Here is a 17532-nt window from a genome sequence, read left to right on the forward strand (position 1 = left end):
AGAACTTTTTCTCCTTGTTGGAGGTAGGAAGGTCGAGGACAGGTGGTATGTCTGAGGAGCCCCTATCTTCCTCAGCACACCCCGCTTTCTCTTGTGCCGCTAGCCAGGCAGGAACTCCGGGGAAAGTCCAACCAGGGGTTGAGCCACAGTGGTGATTTCATTTTGGCATTAACTAAGATTCCTACTGGCAACTCTGCTTTTCATCTCTTTTTAATTTCACTTATTTATCAAGTATTTTCTTAGCTCTTACTCTGTACCAGATGCACTGTTCAAAGTATGTCATTATTTAATGTGTTATTCATTCATTCAGCCTGTAATAATGGCTTCTTTGTTGAGTCCTTAGTATGTGCCAGGTAGTAAGCTAAATTCTCAATTAATTCTCACATGAGCTCATGGAAGGGGAAAATATTTGTTCCCGTTATAGATAAGGAAAACAGAGGCTCAGAGAGGTTAAATGACTTGTTCAAGGTCACATAGCCAAGTTGGTGGCAGAACTGAGATTCAAAGCCAGATCCTGCTTCACTCCCAAAGCATCTGACTTAGTCGTTTCTAGCGACCTCCTTAAACCAAATCACCTGAGAGACTGGTAGAACTATGAGGTTTCTTAGCCCCCTACTCGAGCCTAGTGAACCAGAATCTCTGGCCCCAGGAATAGAATCTCCTACAGTGGTTGTTCGAAACCTGATTCCTGGCCACATCCTGCACTACAGAGCCAGACTCCCGGCCCTGCACACAGTAGGCACACACAACCTGTCTGTGGATGGAAGGAGATGGCCGCCTGGATCACTCCTCTTCCGCTGGAGAGGTGGGGGGAGTCCCTCGCTTCCTTCTGCTCGCTGGGCAAATGTAAGTCCCCTCCTCTGGGAAGCCCTCCTTGACCACCCCAGCCTACCCAACCCCCCGCCCCCAGAACTGCTAACCCCTTTGCCTTAGTTGCCTTCCTTGCCTCTCTCTGTCTTAAATATGGACTAGGGTAAACCATATGGAATTATCCTTTCTGTAGGTCAAAAATAGTTGAAAATGGGCTATTTCATCCAGTTCATTTAAGCAATTCCCTTTACCAGAATGTCAGCTCCGGGAGGACTGAGGATGTTTGTGCTGTTCACAGCCCTGTCCCCAGACAAAGCCTGGCACACAGTAGGCACTCTGTAAATGCTGGGTAGGTGCTCGAGGGAACCCGACCACTCCCAGGAGCTCCACAGACGACGCACCAGACCCCACGTCGAGCTGGAGGGGCCCGGGCGCCATCCCGTACGGCGCAATCTCGGGTGCCTTCCCGGCCGCGGCGGCCCGGCGGCGGGGTGGGGCTCGCCGTCATCCATTTACCAGCCTCGCCCCTCCGACGCGAGCGCCGTTAATGAGATTAGCAATTAAAAAGCGGGCGAGCGGCCGCGGCAGAGGCGCGGGGCCATCCCCAGGCCGAGCCGGGCGGGACGGCGCTCCTGGCGGCCGCGCACCCACCGCGCCGCGCGCCGAGCTCCGGGGCCATGGACGAAGCGCGGCCCCTGTGGGCCACCCCGCTGCAGTTCGTGTTCGCCTGCATCTCGTACGCCGTGGGCCTGGGCAACGTGTGGCGCTTCCCCTACCTGTGCCAGATGTACGGCGGAGGTGAGTGCCGGCGCCCGGGCTGCGCAGTCCCCGCAAGACCCTGCGGGGTCGCCTTCTGTGCCGAGTGGCCTGGGGGTTGCGCGCTGGGGTTGGCCCCATATTGCGTGCCAGTAAACTGAGGCTCAGAGAACGAAGTGATTTGCCCAGAGTCACAGAGGCGGGAATCGGACCTAGGACATCTCAGTCCACAGCTGGAGCTCTTATCCAGAGCGCCTTCCCGAGCCCTCTGCAGCCCCGACCCCATCCCCGGGGCGGCCAAGCCCTCCAGCGCGCCCTTGTCACCCTTGTTGGTCAGGCTGTGGCTCTGCGAGCAGTAGGAGGCACGGGGTGGGGGGGACACTATTTTCCTCCCTCGGGAGAAGAGGTGGCAGTGGTCTGACAGTGAGCAGGAAATTGTCTTGTTCAGCAGAAACTCGTTATACAACTTTCAGATCAGAAACATTCCTGGCAGCATGATTTGAAACTCAGGATAAAAGGATTTTGAGCTATTTCTTTAAATTTCTTATCACAAGATTGATTTGGGTTTGGGACCACAGTAGGCAGGAAGGCTAATCAGTCTATTGCAGTGTTGTTCGTTTGTTTTGGTTTTTTTACAAATTTTTCCTCTGAAGCATCACAGTGCACTCACTAGACAGCAACGCACCCACACAGCCTTCGCATACCTTCCAGGGAGCTGGAGACGCCTTCTGTGACATGCCAGAGAACCTCAGTGAGGGTCAAGTGCCTTTTTGGAAGGCAAGGTGGCAATAGAGACTGAAGTCTCAGCATTAAAAAAAATTTTTTCTGAGTTATTCCATTTTTAGCATTCTACATAAAGAAAATAGTTCTGACAGAAGGTAGACAGTAGACGGATAGCCTCCATCTTTTAATAAGAGCCAGGCATGGGAAACCTCCTAAGCCCTCAACTAAAGGGGATTGGTTCCATAAATTATGGGACATGCACGCAGTGGTGCTCTTGGAAGCCATTAAGATGGTTTTTCAAAAAATGTATTTGAGTATTTTTTCATGTCATACATTAAATGGAGGGAGGGAAGTCAGATTCAAAGCTGTATAAAATGGATGATCTCAATTATGTTTTAAAGTATGCAGAGAAAAGAGGATGAACAAAAACATACCAAAGAGAATAAAACAATAGTTATCTTTGGCTGTGTGTTTGTGTGTGTGTGTGTGTGTGTGTGTGTGTGTGTTGTGGTGTCTTCTATACTCAGCATGAGTGGTTTTTTTCACCATAGAGGACAATGAAAGATGTTAGACCGAAGTATTTACTAGGTTTAACCTGTTCAAGAAGACGAACATAAAACACTACTCCCTCACTCTCACCCACCCCTCCCAGCTCAAAAAAAAAAAAACTTGACAGAAGATTAATGTACAGTTTTTTAAAAAAATATTGCATTCTTAATCCTCTGACTCCCTTTTTTAATTTAAAAGGCATATATATATATATCATAAGTATGTTCAGTGCATGTATTCCCATATGCTCCAACAGCTTCATAACTGACTTTCATAAGAATTATTTGTCAGGATGAGATTTCCACATCATTCGGCATTCAGCACACCTACCCATGATACCTTTATCCTGCTACACGTTTCCCAAACATCAGGCCAGGTGAGCCTTGCTGTCACGTGACTATTTAATTCCTTGTTTCTAACAACAGCATTACCTGAGTAGTCTGCAGGTAGACACTGGTAAGGTGGGGTAGTTCTGAGGTGGAATATAATTGACCCTCAAACAACATGGAGGTGAAGGGCGTCCATCCTGCACGCTGTTGAAAATCCCTGAAAATCTGCATATAACTTACACTTGGCCCTCCGTATCCACAGTTCCTCCGTATCTGCGGTTCAGCCCACTGGGGATTATATAGTATTGTAGTACTTATTACTGAAAAAAGTCTGCGTGTAAGTGGACCCATGCAGTTCAAACCCAGCGTTGTTCAAGGGTCAACTGTATGTATATATAAATTGCTAGGGAAACAGCAAGACCTTCAAGACCCAGGAAAAGAAAGAAGAAATCTTGTGCCTGGTACAGAGTATGGTTAAGCTGATAGGTGGAAAGGTAGATGGATGGATGATGGTTGACGAGCAAATGGACACTGGGGAGAGGATGGATTGGTGGGTGGGTGGAGGGATGGACTGATGGATGGATGGGTCCAGGATGGACAGATGTAGGTTAGGTGGGTGGCGTCCTCTCAGTCATCAGTGTCTACAGAACAAAGACCAAACAGCTTATCCTGGCTCGGTAAGGACTTGACCACCTAACACCTGCCCCTACTTCCACCTCATTTCCTGTCACTCATCTTCCAGCAGCCCCCCTCCCCGCCAACTATTCTGAACAACTGTCCATTAGTGAATGCCCACTCTCTACCTCCACACTTTGCCCAAGCTATTCCTCCACCTGGGATGCCACTGTTAGCCTGGGGCACTTCCAGTACCTGGGCAGAAGGCCTGCACTTTGTTCTAGAGTTTCTGTCGCCCACTAGCCCCGTCTCTGTGAAGTGGTGGGGTCAGAGGAGGCACCCAATGAATATTTGTTGCATGAAGAAGCCAGGTCTGTTATGAAAAGCCGCAGAGTTCGTGAGGCAGGGGCGCTGGTGGTTTTCCCAAGCCTTTCACTGCCCAACAGTGTCACCTACAGTAAGTGATTTCTGTTTACACTCCCGTTCTGTACCTGACAGGTAACCAACCACATCATGAAAGGCTCCAGAGGGGCGTCTAACTTCCCTCTACACAGAGCCCTGGCCTCCACCACCCCGCCCCCCACCAGCCAGCAAAGAGCTTGTTTATAAACCGCAGAGCCAGGCAGCGCCAAAATACTTCCCAGAATAAAAAGGATTAGGGGTCCGTGCTCCTTCCCATGAGGCTTCCTTCCTGCTCTGCGGGCCAGGCGGCACAAGGAATGTTAATTCTGAAGATTACATTCCAGGTGCCAGCACCCCGACGCTAGAACAAAGGAAAGGCAGCTGAAGGCACAGCATAAAATCTGTGCTTGATAGTCAGCAGGCCTTGGAGACCAAGTCAAAGTCTAAGGCCGTGGTTGTTCAGGAAGAAATTGGGATGCAAATGTGTTGTATACCAACATGTGGAAAATGAGTGCACCTGCTGTTGACTTTTATATAAATGTGCTCAAATCATGGAAGAAACATGGAAGAATGAGAACATTGATGTGGCTCATGGAAATGTGGATTTTTTTCCTCTAAATTTTCTCTATATGATATTTAACCCATAAAGAGGGGCAGTCAGAAGACACCTGAATAGGCAGTGGGACAATGACACTTTTCCTCAAAGCCCCTTCTGCTCCTCCCTGGTGCTTAGGTCATTGCATCTCAGACTTTGCCCACCGAAGCTTCTTGATAAATTACAGACTGCTGGCCCTGCCCCTAGAGATTCTGATTTGGAGAACTGCGGGGCAGGGCAGGATTCTGCATTTCTGACAAGCTCCTAAGTGATGCCGGTGGATGCTGCCGGGCCATGGACCACACTTTAGAGGAATCCCCCACCCCAGACCACCAGCTGCTGGGAGCCAGGCGGTGGGGTGCCAATAATGTAGAACAACTGGCTTTTGGAGGGAGGAGCAGGACCTAATTTATAGCATTTGCTGATGACCATGGTGTAAATACTCCCACTGTGGCCAAGTTCAGACTAACCAGTGGAATGTCTGGGAATGTGGGGTTGGGAGGAGATGTGCAGCTCTTGCGAGCTGGTGTGAGCCAGCCCCGGCATGCCTGGAGCCACAGCCCTTCGGGGCAGCACCCGGCCTGGGATTGAGCCACACCAGGCCAGCCCACAGATGGACGGCTGGGCAGCACAACGGCTGCTCCCTTGTGTACTGTGTGCATGTGTGTGTTGTGCTCAGTCTCTGGCCCTTGGTGTTTCTACAGTGCTCCTGGATGGAACAGAAGCCTGAGTTTCAGAGGCTGTAAAGTATCAAACACAATTTGCAAAGTAAGCTCGAGAGGCTGGGTCCCGGCCGTCAGAAAATGTCCCTGGGAGTCTCATATCTGCTGCTCATCCTGGGACTTCCAAATTCAATCCTGGTGACAACCACACTCTTGGGCTCCTAACATGTGCCAGGCACATGTAGGGTGGACACAGGGGACTGAGGCAGAGATGTGATGAGGGTTAGGTTGGGGCTAGGCTGGGCCTGTAATAAGGAAGAACCTTTATATTCTATCACAAGTTAATCAGTAAAGGGATGTTGCCTATAAGCTTAAATTATACATAATGGCCCATCTCTGGGAACCCTGGCTCCCAGGTAAGGAGCATTAAGCTAAAATACCTTTGTTTAGCTCACAGCAAACATCCTGACGAGGCCCACCTGTGAATGGCTCCATCCCCCCCCCCCTCCAGGCTGACCGGAACCAGGAAGTGCTTGGCTTTACTCCCTCCCCTTTAGTATAAAAGAGCCTGAATGCTAACTTAGGCAAGATGGTTCTCTGGGAGATGAATCCACAATCTTCTCAGTTTTCTGGCTTTCCGCGTAAAGTTGCTATTCCTTCCCCCAACAACTCATCTCTAGATTTATTGGCCTGTCGTGCAGTACAAGCTTGGACTCGGGAACAAATTTGGGGTTGGGGAATTTTCCGGTAAGGCCCTAGCAGCTGCCGGGACCACTTGTCCTGAGAATCTGCCCTTCAAAATTCCCCAAAGTGGCACCGGCTGCCCCAGTGCTAGGCAATTGGAACAAGGAATTGATATTTGGGAGCCGACGGGTTCCATACAGTAGGGTAAGTCACTCCGGTGTGTACAGCCGGAAGCTTTATTTCCTCTCCATTTGGGGCTTTTTCTCCAAAATAAGCCAGTTTGTTTTGTATTTGAGTGGGGTACCCTGTCGGAGAGAGGAAAGAGTTGTTGGACTTTTACCCGGTTCGTTTGCTTCTTTGGATGCTAGCACTGGTATGTTGCCATTTGTGTTTTGTTTGTCTTGAATTTCTGTCTTTAAAAATGGAGAATGTTTCAACTATCCCTAAAGAAAGTCCTCTGAGGTGTGTTTTGGATAAGTGATCTGATTACAGCCATGACCCATGAGTAGAAGATGGTGATATTTTATTGTAACATTGTGTGGCCACAGTACCTGTTAGAAACTCCACAAGGGGTTTAGGCAGAGTTATCTTGGGACCCTGTGCACCATATACTGCTACCCTTGCTGTGTTCACTACGTCGTTTGTGGTCTCCTATGTCGTTGGTATATGTAAAACCCCAAGGCCAAACTTGAGGGTTTATTTAGATTTTGTTTGTTCTTTGGGGTTTTTGTTTCATTTTGTTTGGTACTCTTTTCTCCATTTACAGCCAAATCAATTTTGTGATATTTAAAACTCTTAGTGATGTCAGATGGAGGAAAGGTATAGAAAAGGGGGGAAAAAAAAAAAGACCTGTCTGTAGGACATTCCCAGGGAGAAGAGAAAGGTTCCACTTGGTTCCTAAAATCACCAAAAGCCCCAGCCCAGAATTCAGCCCGGTTGGTTGATGCCAAGGCAAAAAGGCATCCTTTTAATTGTTAGAGATGATTAATTGCTATTTACGGTTTTATGGTGGCTTTTCTGTGAAGAAGTGGGGAAGAATGATGAAATTCTTTACATGCAAGTATTTGTGCTATTATATCAGGGAAAATAAGAAAAAGAAAGGAATGAGAGTGAGGATAGGTTGCTTCAAACCTTAACTACTCCAGCTGAGCTCGGGACTGCCCCTCCTTCTAGGGATCAACTAGAAAATCCTGTGTTAGTTCCTGGGGCACAGGGGCCTGGTATGGTATTGCCATCTAAGACCCGACAGGGCACCCAGTTGGGGTGAGGAGCCACTCCCGAGGCAGGGCAATTTCCCTTACGCCGTTATCTCATAGGGGGCCTAAATGCCAACAACCAGCCAGCTGGGTTTCTCAGACTTGTTTATTTGAAAAGATTGCAACCCTCCTTTATAGGGAGCTTTCCTACACCTGAACCCACTTGGCAGTACCAACAGCTGAACCAAATTGGAACCCAATGAGGGAGGACTGCCCTTATTAGAGCATTACTTATCAGTGCATCTTGGCAGGGCTTTGAAAAGGGGAGCCAAAACAAAAGAGGTTGAACAAAATTAAGCAAAAAAACAAATGAAGACCCCTCTGAATTCTTGGAGAAGATTTATCAAGCCTACGGACATTATACTAATGCAGATCGTGTGGCCCCTGAAAATATTAGAATCGTAAATTTGACCTTTCTTAGGGGGGGCAAAGCGCCTTCTATCAGGAGAAAGTTGAAAAAATAAGATGGTTCATTTGAAATGAACCCTTCTCAATTGGTAGATGTTGCTTTTTAAAGTGTTCAGCAGGGCTTCCCTGGTGGCGCAGTGGTTAAGAATCCGCCTGCCAACGCAGGGGACACGGGTTCGAGCCCTGGTCCAGGAAGATCCCACGTGCTGCAGAGCAACTAAGCCCGTGCACCACAACTACTGAGCCTGCGCTCTAGAGCCCGCTAGCCACAACTACTGAGCCCAGGAGCCACGACTACTGAAGCCTGCATGCCTAGAGCCTGTGCTCTGCAACAAGAGAAGCCACTGCAATGAGAAGCCCGTGCACCGCAATGAAGAGTAGCTCCCGCTTGCCACAACTAGAGAAAGCCTGCATGCAGCAGCAAAGACCTAACACAGCCAAAAATAAATAAAATAAAATAAATTAATTAAGAAAAAAAAATAAAGTGTTCAACAGGGAACAACAACAGAAGAAAGAAGATGCAAAATGAAGCCCACTTTTTTGGCAGTGGCATTGAATTCCCGGAAGGTGAGTAATTGGAAGAGAGGTAAGTCACCGTTGGGGTGGGAACAATACACCTGCTGTAAGGAGGAGGAACATTGGAAAACAGATTGCCCTAGGCTAAAACATAAGAAGAAAAACAGAGATGAGAGCCTCTCGTACGATAGAAAGAGAGGAACACTGGTGAATGAAGAGGCCAGGGGCTCCCTTGGACTTGAGGTGCCTAATTCCCTACAGGAACCCCGGGTGAAGCTGACAGTGGGGAATGAGCTGATTAACTTTCTGATAGACCTCACCCTGAAGTTTTTCACCAGAACAGCTTGGCATCAGAGTCCCACGAGAACACACTTTAAGCCTACAGATGGTGCTCAGGAAAACCCCAGGAAGGGAGACAGCTCTTCCCCCATGCTCCCCACCCTCCCCAGCTCAATGAAAAGGGAAGACCAGAAGTGTGTGCTAATGGCACCCCAGGGAGGGCCAAAAACACACGACCAACACGAATCCCATTAAAAAGGGACGCTGGGAGGTGAGCGCCCTCGCCCGAGTGGTTAAAGGCACGGCCGGTCGCGGGCGCCGCTGGAGAGGCGCGGGCTCCGAGAGCACCATGAGACCCGAGGCAGCGGCCGGAGCCCAGGAGGCACAGGGATGCATCTGTCACTGGCGTGGGGATGGTCCCCAGGGACCACCACCGCCACGCCTGAGAGCCAAACACCATGGAGACCTTGTATCCTGACCCCCCAGGTTGCTGACCCCACCAGAATTGGAAGCCAGCTTGAGGCTGGGTATGACCAACAAACCTTTGGATTGAAGGGGGCCTTTGGGTTTCAGCATCCTGTAAGACTTTATTTACCCATTTCTAAGCATCAACAGTATCTGCAGAGTTCTGGGGAGAAGGTGCTGGCCAGTTTCCCTGTGCAAGCCACCATTCACTTCTATAACAATGAGTCCAATTCAGATGAGCAGGAGGAAGGAACCCAGCCCTCCCACCTTCAGTGTCAGGAGGCGCAAGACGGCCCAGGAGGAAAGGGCAGAGACCGGCTGACAAACCCAGGATGGCAACCTGGAGGCTGCAGTGGCCTCAGTGGTAAGGGTTCGCTCCACCACCCTGACTCTCCGGAGGATGCTGGGTACCCCTCATCCAAATAAGTGTATTTCTCCTGCACCAGACCAACCTCACATGTGCCCTATGGGACAGCCCTTGGAGACAGACGCTCCAGGACACTTTGCATTTCAACTGGGTGTACAAGGACTTGACTTTCTCTGGCCAGCACCCCACTCGTGGCAAGGACTCAGCTTTTACTAATCCTTCTCCTACTGATTCTTTGTGCCTCATTTATACCTTTGAGAAAGGATTCTAGGACCAAGAGGTTTGCATCCACATGGGTTGCTATCAGGCGGGGCCAACTTTCAAAGTACGTTCAGCAGTGTCACGGTGCTGATCAAACAACAAATTATTCCATATCGATTAATAACCCACCCATGCCTCTCACTTAACCTGAGACCCTTTATTTGGCTATTTCCACTTTTGTAAAAATGATTCAGATATTGTCCGAGGTTGATGTGGTTGCTTAGTGACATTCTGAAAAATAAAAACTTATTTATAAAAAACACACAAACACACTGAATAATTTCCATAAAAGTAACAAAAATAAAAAGAGAAGGATTTTGGGGGGGACCATTCTGGATAAAAACATATATGATGCTTGTCTAAGGGCTGCGTGTATGAATAGAGAGACGAGCTTTAACTCTTAGTTGAGGACCACTTTGGGCTTATTACTTGACTAGAGTAACACTGTTTTCAATCAAAGTACCTAATGTAATATTATTTTCAGCTTTTTATATTTTGATGACCAAATGAGTGTATTTGTCAAGGTTTTTTACTTAACGCTTTTACATGTTGTTGTCTTCCCAATTTCTACTTGAAATATTTTGAGAGACAAAAAAAAAAAAAAAAAAAAGGGACGCTGGGACAATCTCCTCTGAGGCAAGAGAATCGCTTCTTCCATTGATAGACTTGTCAAAATACCAGCCAGTGTATTCAGGAAAGGACAAGGTGAGGGCCGAAGAGTGGGGTTTCACTTGGACCACACCTCACCTGGCTGGAAATGTAGTGCACAAGGAATTGTTTTGATCCCTGAGGCATCTTGGGCACTGTGCTGCGGCACATTCACAACAGTGTCCATTAGGGAGAGATGCCACCTTACAATGGATTCAAAAGTCAGGGGAGGGGCTTCCCTGGTGGCGCAGTGGTTGGGAATCCGCCTGCCAATGCAGCGGACACGGGTTCGTGCCCCGGTCTGGGAAGATCCCACATGCCGCGGAGCGGCTAGGCCTGTGAGCCACAACTACTGAGCCTGCGCGTCTGGAGCCTGTGCTCCGCAACAAGAGAGGCCGCGACAGTGAGAGGCCCGCGCACCGCGATGAAGAGTGGCCCCCACTTGCCACAACTAGAGAAAGCCCTCGCACAGAAACGAAGACCCAACACAGCCAAAAATAAAAATAAATTAAATAAATAAATTTAAAAAAAAAGTCAGGGGAGTTCCCAGGCAGTCCAGTGGTTAGGACTTGGCTTTCACTGCCAAGGGCACGAGTTCAGTCCCTGGTCGAGGAACTAAGATCCTGCAAGCCACTCAGCACAGCCATAAAAAAAATTAAAAAAATAAAAGCATATAATGGGGCTAACCTACAAAAGACCATCCAGCAAGTCACTCAGAATTGCATGATTTGTGCTAAAAATAACCCAAAAGCGGCTATTGGACCTCCCCAGATGGGGACCCAACACAGGAACCTGCACCACTAGGACTGAACTCAAATGCCTTGAGCTGCAGGAAGTCAAGTCTGTTGAAATGCACAAAGAAAGCTTTGAGTAAAGCCCTTCCTGGGGTCAGTGTGGGCCTCAGTGTGTCAAGAACGTGTCTGTCAAAGGTGTTTGTTGTGGCAGTGTGGCTGATGACAGCAAAAGCGACCCGCTGATGGAAGCAGCTGGCTTCACAGCTCAAGGGGATTATCTTGAACCATCAAGGCCAAATCAGTGCTGCACGTGCACCTGTACCGAATTGTCACAGAGCTCACATTGCTTGCAAATTTGCTGGGCTGAAGAAGATTGATCGTTCTGGGGGACAAGCTGGAAGATGGCCCCCAGTTCTTAATCTGGGGATGCTGCCATCGTTGATATGGTTCCTGGAAAGCCCATGTGTGTTGAGAGCTTCTCTGACTCTCCTCCTCTGGGCCATTTTGCTGCTTGTGACATGAGAGACAGTTGCTTTGGGCGTCATCAAAGCAGTGGACAAAAAGTCAGCTGGAGCTGGCAAGGTCACCAAGTCTGCCCAGAAAGCTCAGAAGGCTAAGTGAATATTATTCCCCAATACCTGCCACCCCAGTCTTAATCAGTGGTGGAAGGATGGTCTCAGAACTGCTTGTCTCAATTGACCATTTAAGTTTAATAGTAAAAGACTGGTTAATGATAACAATGCATCATAAAACCTTCAGAAGGAAAGGAGAATGTTTTGTGGACCATTTGTTTTTGTGTGTGGCAGTGTAAGGTTCTTAGTTTTTAAAATCAGTACTCTTTAATTGGTTAAAGCCCTCCTTGAGGAAATTATCCCAATTTGGATTAAGGCATTGGAACTACATTCGTCCTGGAGACCACAATCAACAGGAAAAACTGAGAAAGTGAATGCTAATTTGACTTGGGATAAGGCCTTACCAGTTGCCCTGCTGTGAATCAGTGGCTCCCAGAAGCAGGCTTAAAATAAGTCCCTTTGAAATGTTGTGTGGTAGGCCATTTCAGGTGTCTGCACAGGCGAGAGAATCTATAAATGCTCTAAAAGACCTAGCAGTTGCCAACTATGTTAAACCTTTGGGCACTATACTAACCTCTGTTCATGAGGTTTGCCTCCAACAGGTCTGCCTATCCAACTGAAGTAAATGGTAATTTCATTGTAGCTGGAGAAGCATCAACCTATTTAATTTTGTCCAAATAAATAGCACAGGAATTTAGTATATGTATTGGGAACTGGAACCAAAACTCAAGTCCAATTACAAATTAGACAACAAAGTGCTAAGGGGTTTCATCACATTCAAATACTTGGAGATAAAAAAGGAAAGATTCTAAGGAATATTCGTTGCCCCATTTAGCCGGAAGTAGCCAGAGCAGTCTTCATCACTTTCCCCACAAAACTGTGGAATGGACATTGACGGTGGGGAATTGTAATAAGGAAGAACCTTTGTATTCTACTACAAGTTAATCACTAAAGGGATGTTGCCTATAAGCTTAAGTTACACATAATGGCCCATCTCTGGGAACCCTGCCTCTTGGGTAAGGAACGTAAAGCTAAAATACCTTTGTTTAGCTCACAGGAAACATCCTGACCAGGTCCACCTGTGAATGACTGCAGGCAGGAAGAAATTAACACATTCCCTCCAGAGGCTGACCGGAACCAGGGAATACTTGGCTTTACTCCCTCCCGTCTTAGTATAACAGAAGTCTGAATTCTCAGTCAGCCAAAATGGTTCTTTGGGACACAAGTCCACCATCTTCTCGGTCTGCTGGCTTTCTAAATAAAGTCGCTATTCCTTGCCCTAGCAATTCATCTCGATTTTATTGGTCTGTGTGTGGCGAGCTGTACAAGCTTGGACTCGGTAACAGGCCATCCACACAGGGCTGGGTAGGTGCCTCTGTTACCTGTTTCTGCATGACAGACCACTCTAAAACTGAAGGACTTGGAAGGAATGATAGAATAAGAAAACCACCATTTGGCAACCAACACAGTAAATAATTGTTTCAGGCAGGATTCTACCCATGGATGCTAAAAGTAGTGGGCAAAGGTCTGATGAGAAATAGGATAGTTACCTGGTCTCAAAATATCTCCCTACAAGATACGTAGTCATTTCAAAGGGGAAATAGTAACTTTCAGCAGAGAAACCTGGTGGACCCCACCTTAACCTAGTGAGTAAGTTAACATTTCCAAGCATGGGGCAAATCTACATTATGTCCCTCTGGACAAAGAACCAGGTCACTTTAGTGTTCCTGCCGAAACTGAAAATGAGGGGCATTCCACAGAATAACTGGCTAGTGTCTCCAGTGTGTCAAGATCATGAAAGACAAAGACTGAGGCACTGTCCTAGATTAAAGGAAGCTAACTAGACGTGGCAGATGCCATGTGCGATTGTGAGCTGTATCTGAGACCAGGAAAAGGACATTAGTGGAATAATTGATAAAATTCCAGTAAGGTCTGCAGATAAAATAATTCTGTATCAGTGTTAATTTCCTGATTTTTTTGCTCAGTGCCCTGGGATTATGTAAGAGAATGTCTTTGTTTTTAGGAAAGACATACTGAAGTATTAAGAGGTAAAAAAGTCATGGCTAAAACAGTTTATTTCTCACACTTCTGTGAGTGGCTGGGCACTTCTCTACTGGTTTCATCAGGCCTGGCTCACGCGGCTACATTTGCTGGTGGGTGGGCTGGGCTGGAAGTGCCCTCACACGTTGGCAGTTGGTGCTGAGTTGGCTGGGCCCCTCGGCTCTCCTCCATGTGGCCCTTCATCCCCAGGTAGCCTAGACCAGCTTGTATACGTGGTGGTCTCAGGGCCATGCTCCAAGAGGATGAAGGTGGAGCTGTAAGGTATCTTGAGGTCTGGGCTCTAGAACCACCATGGTGCCCTCTTGCCCACATTGTACTGGACGAAGCAAGTCCCAGGGCCAGGCCAGATCCATGGGTGGAAGTAGACTCCACCTCTTCCCGGGAGCAGCTGCAAAGAGTGTGTGGCTGGATTTAGTCTCCCACACTATTGCCCCATTGAGATGTATGGGAGCAGATGCACCCTTTTCCAGGCCCCTGTTAGCTTCTCCCTGATGCCAGGGTCTCCTCATACAGAGCCAGGGTCAGAATTTTTGCATAAAAGGAGCATGGGGAACAGTCCAGTTGGAAGAGGGTTGGTTAATGGACTTGTTCTCAAACTGATGACAAAACAAAATTATTTTATTGAGGTATATTTGCATGCAGAAAAATTCTTATTTATTGGCATACAGTTATATGAATTTTGACAAATGCAGGCAGTTGTTATCCCCACAATCATGTCCCCTTGTAGTCAGCCCCTCCTTACTCCCAGCCCCCAGCAGCCACAGATCTGTCTTTTTCCCTATAGTTTTGCCTTTTCCAGAATGTCATATAAATGGAATCACACAGTACGTTGCCTTGTGAATCTGGCATCTTTCACTTAGCATAATGCCTTTGAGATTCTCCCATGTGGCTGCATGAATCAGTAGTTTGTTTCTTTTTATTGGCTGAGTAACACTCCGTTGTATGGACGTACCAGGGTTTATTTATCCATTCACTCACTGAAGGACAATGAGGTTGTTTCTAGTTTATGACAACTGTGAATACAGACACTGTAAATGTTCATGTATAGGTTTTTGTGTGAACATAAGTTTTCATTTCTCTAGGGTAAATACCCAGGAGTGGGATTGCTGGTCATACAGTAAATGTATGCTTAACTTTATAAGAAACTGTCATACTGCTTTCCAGAGTGGCTGAACCATCTTACAGTCCCACTAGTAATGTATGGGAGTTCCTCCAAACCCTCGTCAGCATTTGGTATTGTCAGCATTTCCTGTTTTAGCCGTTCTAATAGGTGTGTAGTGTCATCTCATTGTGGGTTGAATATGCAGTCTCCTAAGGAACACCAGTGCTGATCATCTTTTCATGTGCTATTTTACCATTCATATATTTTCTTCAGTGAAATGTCTGTTCATATTTTTGTACATTTTTGAACGAGTTCTTTTCCATTTTTGACTTTTTATATATTCTAGATCTAAAGATACATGGATATCTTTGTCAAATGTGTTTTGCAAATACTTTCTCCCAGTTTGTAGCTTGTCTGTCCTCTTAACAATGTCTTTCATGAAGCACAGTTTTAAAATGAAGTCTGGTATTTTATCAATGTCTATCAATATTTTCTTTCACAAATAGTGTTTCTGATGTTGTATCTAAGAAATCTTTGCCCAACCTAAGGTCAGAAGGATTTTCTCCTGTGTTTTCTTCTAGAAATCTTACAGTTTTAAGTTGTACATGTAGGTCTATGATCCATTTTGAGGGCTTTTGTTCGGTATAAAATGTGATATATGGGTTGAGGTTCATTGTTTCTGCATATGGATGTTCAATGTTCTAGCATAATTTGTTGAGAAAATGATCATAGAGCAGATCCACGGGGATTGTGTGTTTGGATGGTTGGGCAGTGGGAGGGGCAATAGAAATTACTGAAGGGCAGCGCTAAGGAACCCATCTGGGCACCTTGAATGTCCAACCTTCCCACAGGCAGTGGACCATCAAGCAGGCTCTGTGAAAGAAAAACCTTCCGTGGACCTTGCCAGGCCTCCTGTGGCTACTGTTTAACACCTTGGGTGAAAATAATCTTTTCTTATAACCACTGAGGGTTCGAATGCTGCTCCAGGCAGGTTGTGCCAACGCAACCTGTATTGATGGGTATATGGTGGGTGGGAGCTCCTGACAGCCTCGTGGACTCCTTGCTGTTGAGAGGAACTGGGTAAGATGCTGCAACACCTCCCTGCTGGGCAGGAAGGGAGCAGGGTCTGGCAGAGTCTTCAGAGCAGGGTCCAGAAATGAGGGGGCAGGATTCGTCGTAGCCTTGATGTGAGCAGGGAGGACGAAGCTGGGAGTGCGGAGGTCCGGTGATGTGGGGCCCGCTCTCCCGAGCACACGCTGGCACCTTTCTCTCCGTGGTGAGAGGGCCTTGCGGGGGCCCTGCTTGGCCTTGGTGCCAGCCATTCTCCTTCTGGGATTTCTGTCCCGAGGAAATAATCAAACATGTGGACCAGTCTTTGATGGCAGAAAACTGGCAACAGCCTAAGTGCTTGAGGACTGATGTGATGAAAGAAATTCTAGGCTCATTCTCCCGGTGGAATGTTGTGCAGCTTCTTAAGGGGTGATGGGAAGGTACATGGTGTGGTCGAGAGAATGACTGTGAGATCCTGTCGGGAGAGAAAAGTGGGTTATAGGACAGCACATATGTACAATGGAGGCATTTTTGTAAATATTAGATGTTCCAGTGAACATACGTATTGTGTTGTTTACCTTAATACTTCCAGAGCCAGTTCCTTCTGTAACCAGCCTTTAATTCCTGCAGCTGTAGAGTCAGGGTTTTCTTTTAATCAGAAGTCCTGCCCTCCTCTCCCAGTGAACCTTTTTTCAGGTCCACTGCCAAGGAGCTAGGAGCTGGGGGAGGGATGTCCGAGGGGCTGCGGAGGAGGGGGCGGGACCAGCAGGAGAAGCAGTGGGGCAGCTGGGGTGGGGGACGCCCCAGCAGGCTGCCGTCCTCTGTCCATGTGTCTGGCAGTGGGGGGGCCTTTTGTAGCTCCGTTCACACGTCCTGGCTCCCCACTATCACCAAGGGCCATTGTCTGCAGATGGCTCCTTGGGAACCAGTGGGTTTAAAATTTGAACTAGTCATAATACCCTTTATTAAAATGAAAACTTAGGCTGAAGGCCACTGTATAAAACGGATGTACATCCAACAGAGGTGCTCTGTAAAGGGAGCTGGTGGCCTGGGCTCGGTCCATCGGGGACCTCCTTGTCTCCACACATACATAGCAAGCCCTTGCCTCATCTCTGAAGACAAAGGCCCAGAGGAGTATTCTGTGGCTCCAGACAATCTTGAAGCAGCTGAAATTCCTGTGCCCAGGTGATCCCTCGTGGGCAGGAAGCAGGGCTGCTACTCTCCCATCCATCCTACACTCAGCTCAGGGCCCGGCCCAGAGGAAGCGTTTAGGAAAACAGTTGTTTGATGTACTACCTCCCGTGGGGCACCATCTGGGCCATGTCAGAAGCCCAAAGGAAGTGTGTGGGGGTGGGTGGCTGGCTGACTGGATTCAGAGGTGATGTTCAAAACATTTAACCACTCAGTGGTCCAGACTCTGATCAACTATTAGTTGCTACAGTAGGAATGGAATGGGGGTTTCTGGCAGAGGGGCTGGGGCAGCTGAGGCCTTGAGGAAGGCGCTCAAGGGTCTTGGCATGGTGGCAGTTTACCACCCAGGACGGGCGTATTTAACGATCTTAACAACCGATGTGGCTGCACGTCACCCATGGATGGAATGATGGATAGAAAGACAAAAGGATAGAAGGACAGCCGGATGGAGGGAAAGGCAGAAGAGCGGGTGGGTGGAAGGTGGAGGATGAGTAGAA

General features: G+C 47.8%; 1 protein-coding gene and 1 pseudogene across 10 annotated transcripts in view; both read left to right on the top strand.

Annotated features, from left to right (window-relative positions):
* The first annotated feature begins 1466 nt into the window (after window positions 1–1466).
* Window positions 1467–17532, top strand: part of SLC6A20 (solute carrier family 6 member 20) — a 150714-nt gene continuing 134648 nt past the window's right edge. For all 9 annotated transcript variants that reach the window (XM_082347372.1, XM_082347374.1, XM_082347377.1 and 6 more), the window contains exon 1: window positions 1467–1608. In XM_082347372.1, coding sequence (XP_082203498.1) covers window positions 1488–1608 — 121 coding nt within the window. In that variant the 5' untranslated portion in view covers window positions 1467–1487. The remainder of the gene's footprint in view (window positions 1609–17532) is intronic.
* LOC309608118 (protein ripply3 pseudogene) lies at window positions 8438–10858 on the top strand (annotated as a pseudogene). The gene has a single exon. The product of its transcript is annotated as a protein ripply3 pseudogene (transcript).

Source organism: Balaenoptera borealis (genome assembly GCF_965194805.1).
Source record: "Balaenoptera borealis genome assembly, chromosome: 12".
NCBI classification, from domain to species: Eukaryota; Metazoa; Chordata; class Mammalia; order Artiodactyla; family Balaenopteridae; genus Balaenoptera; species Balaenoptera borealis.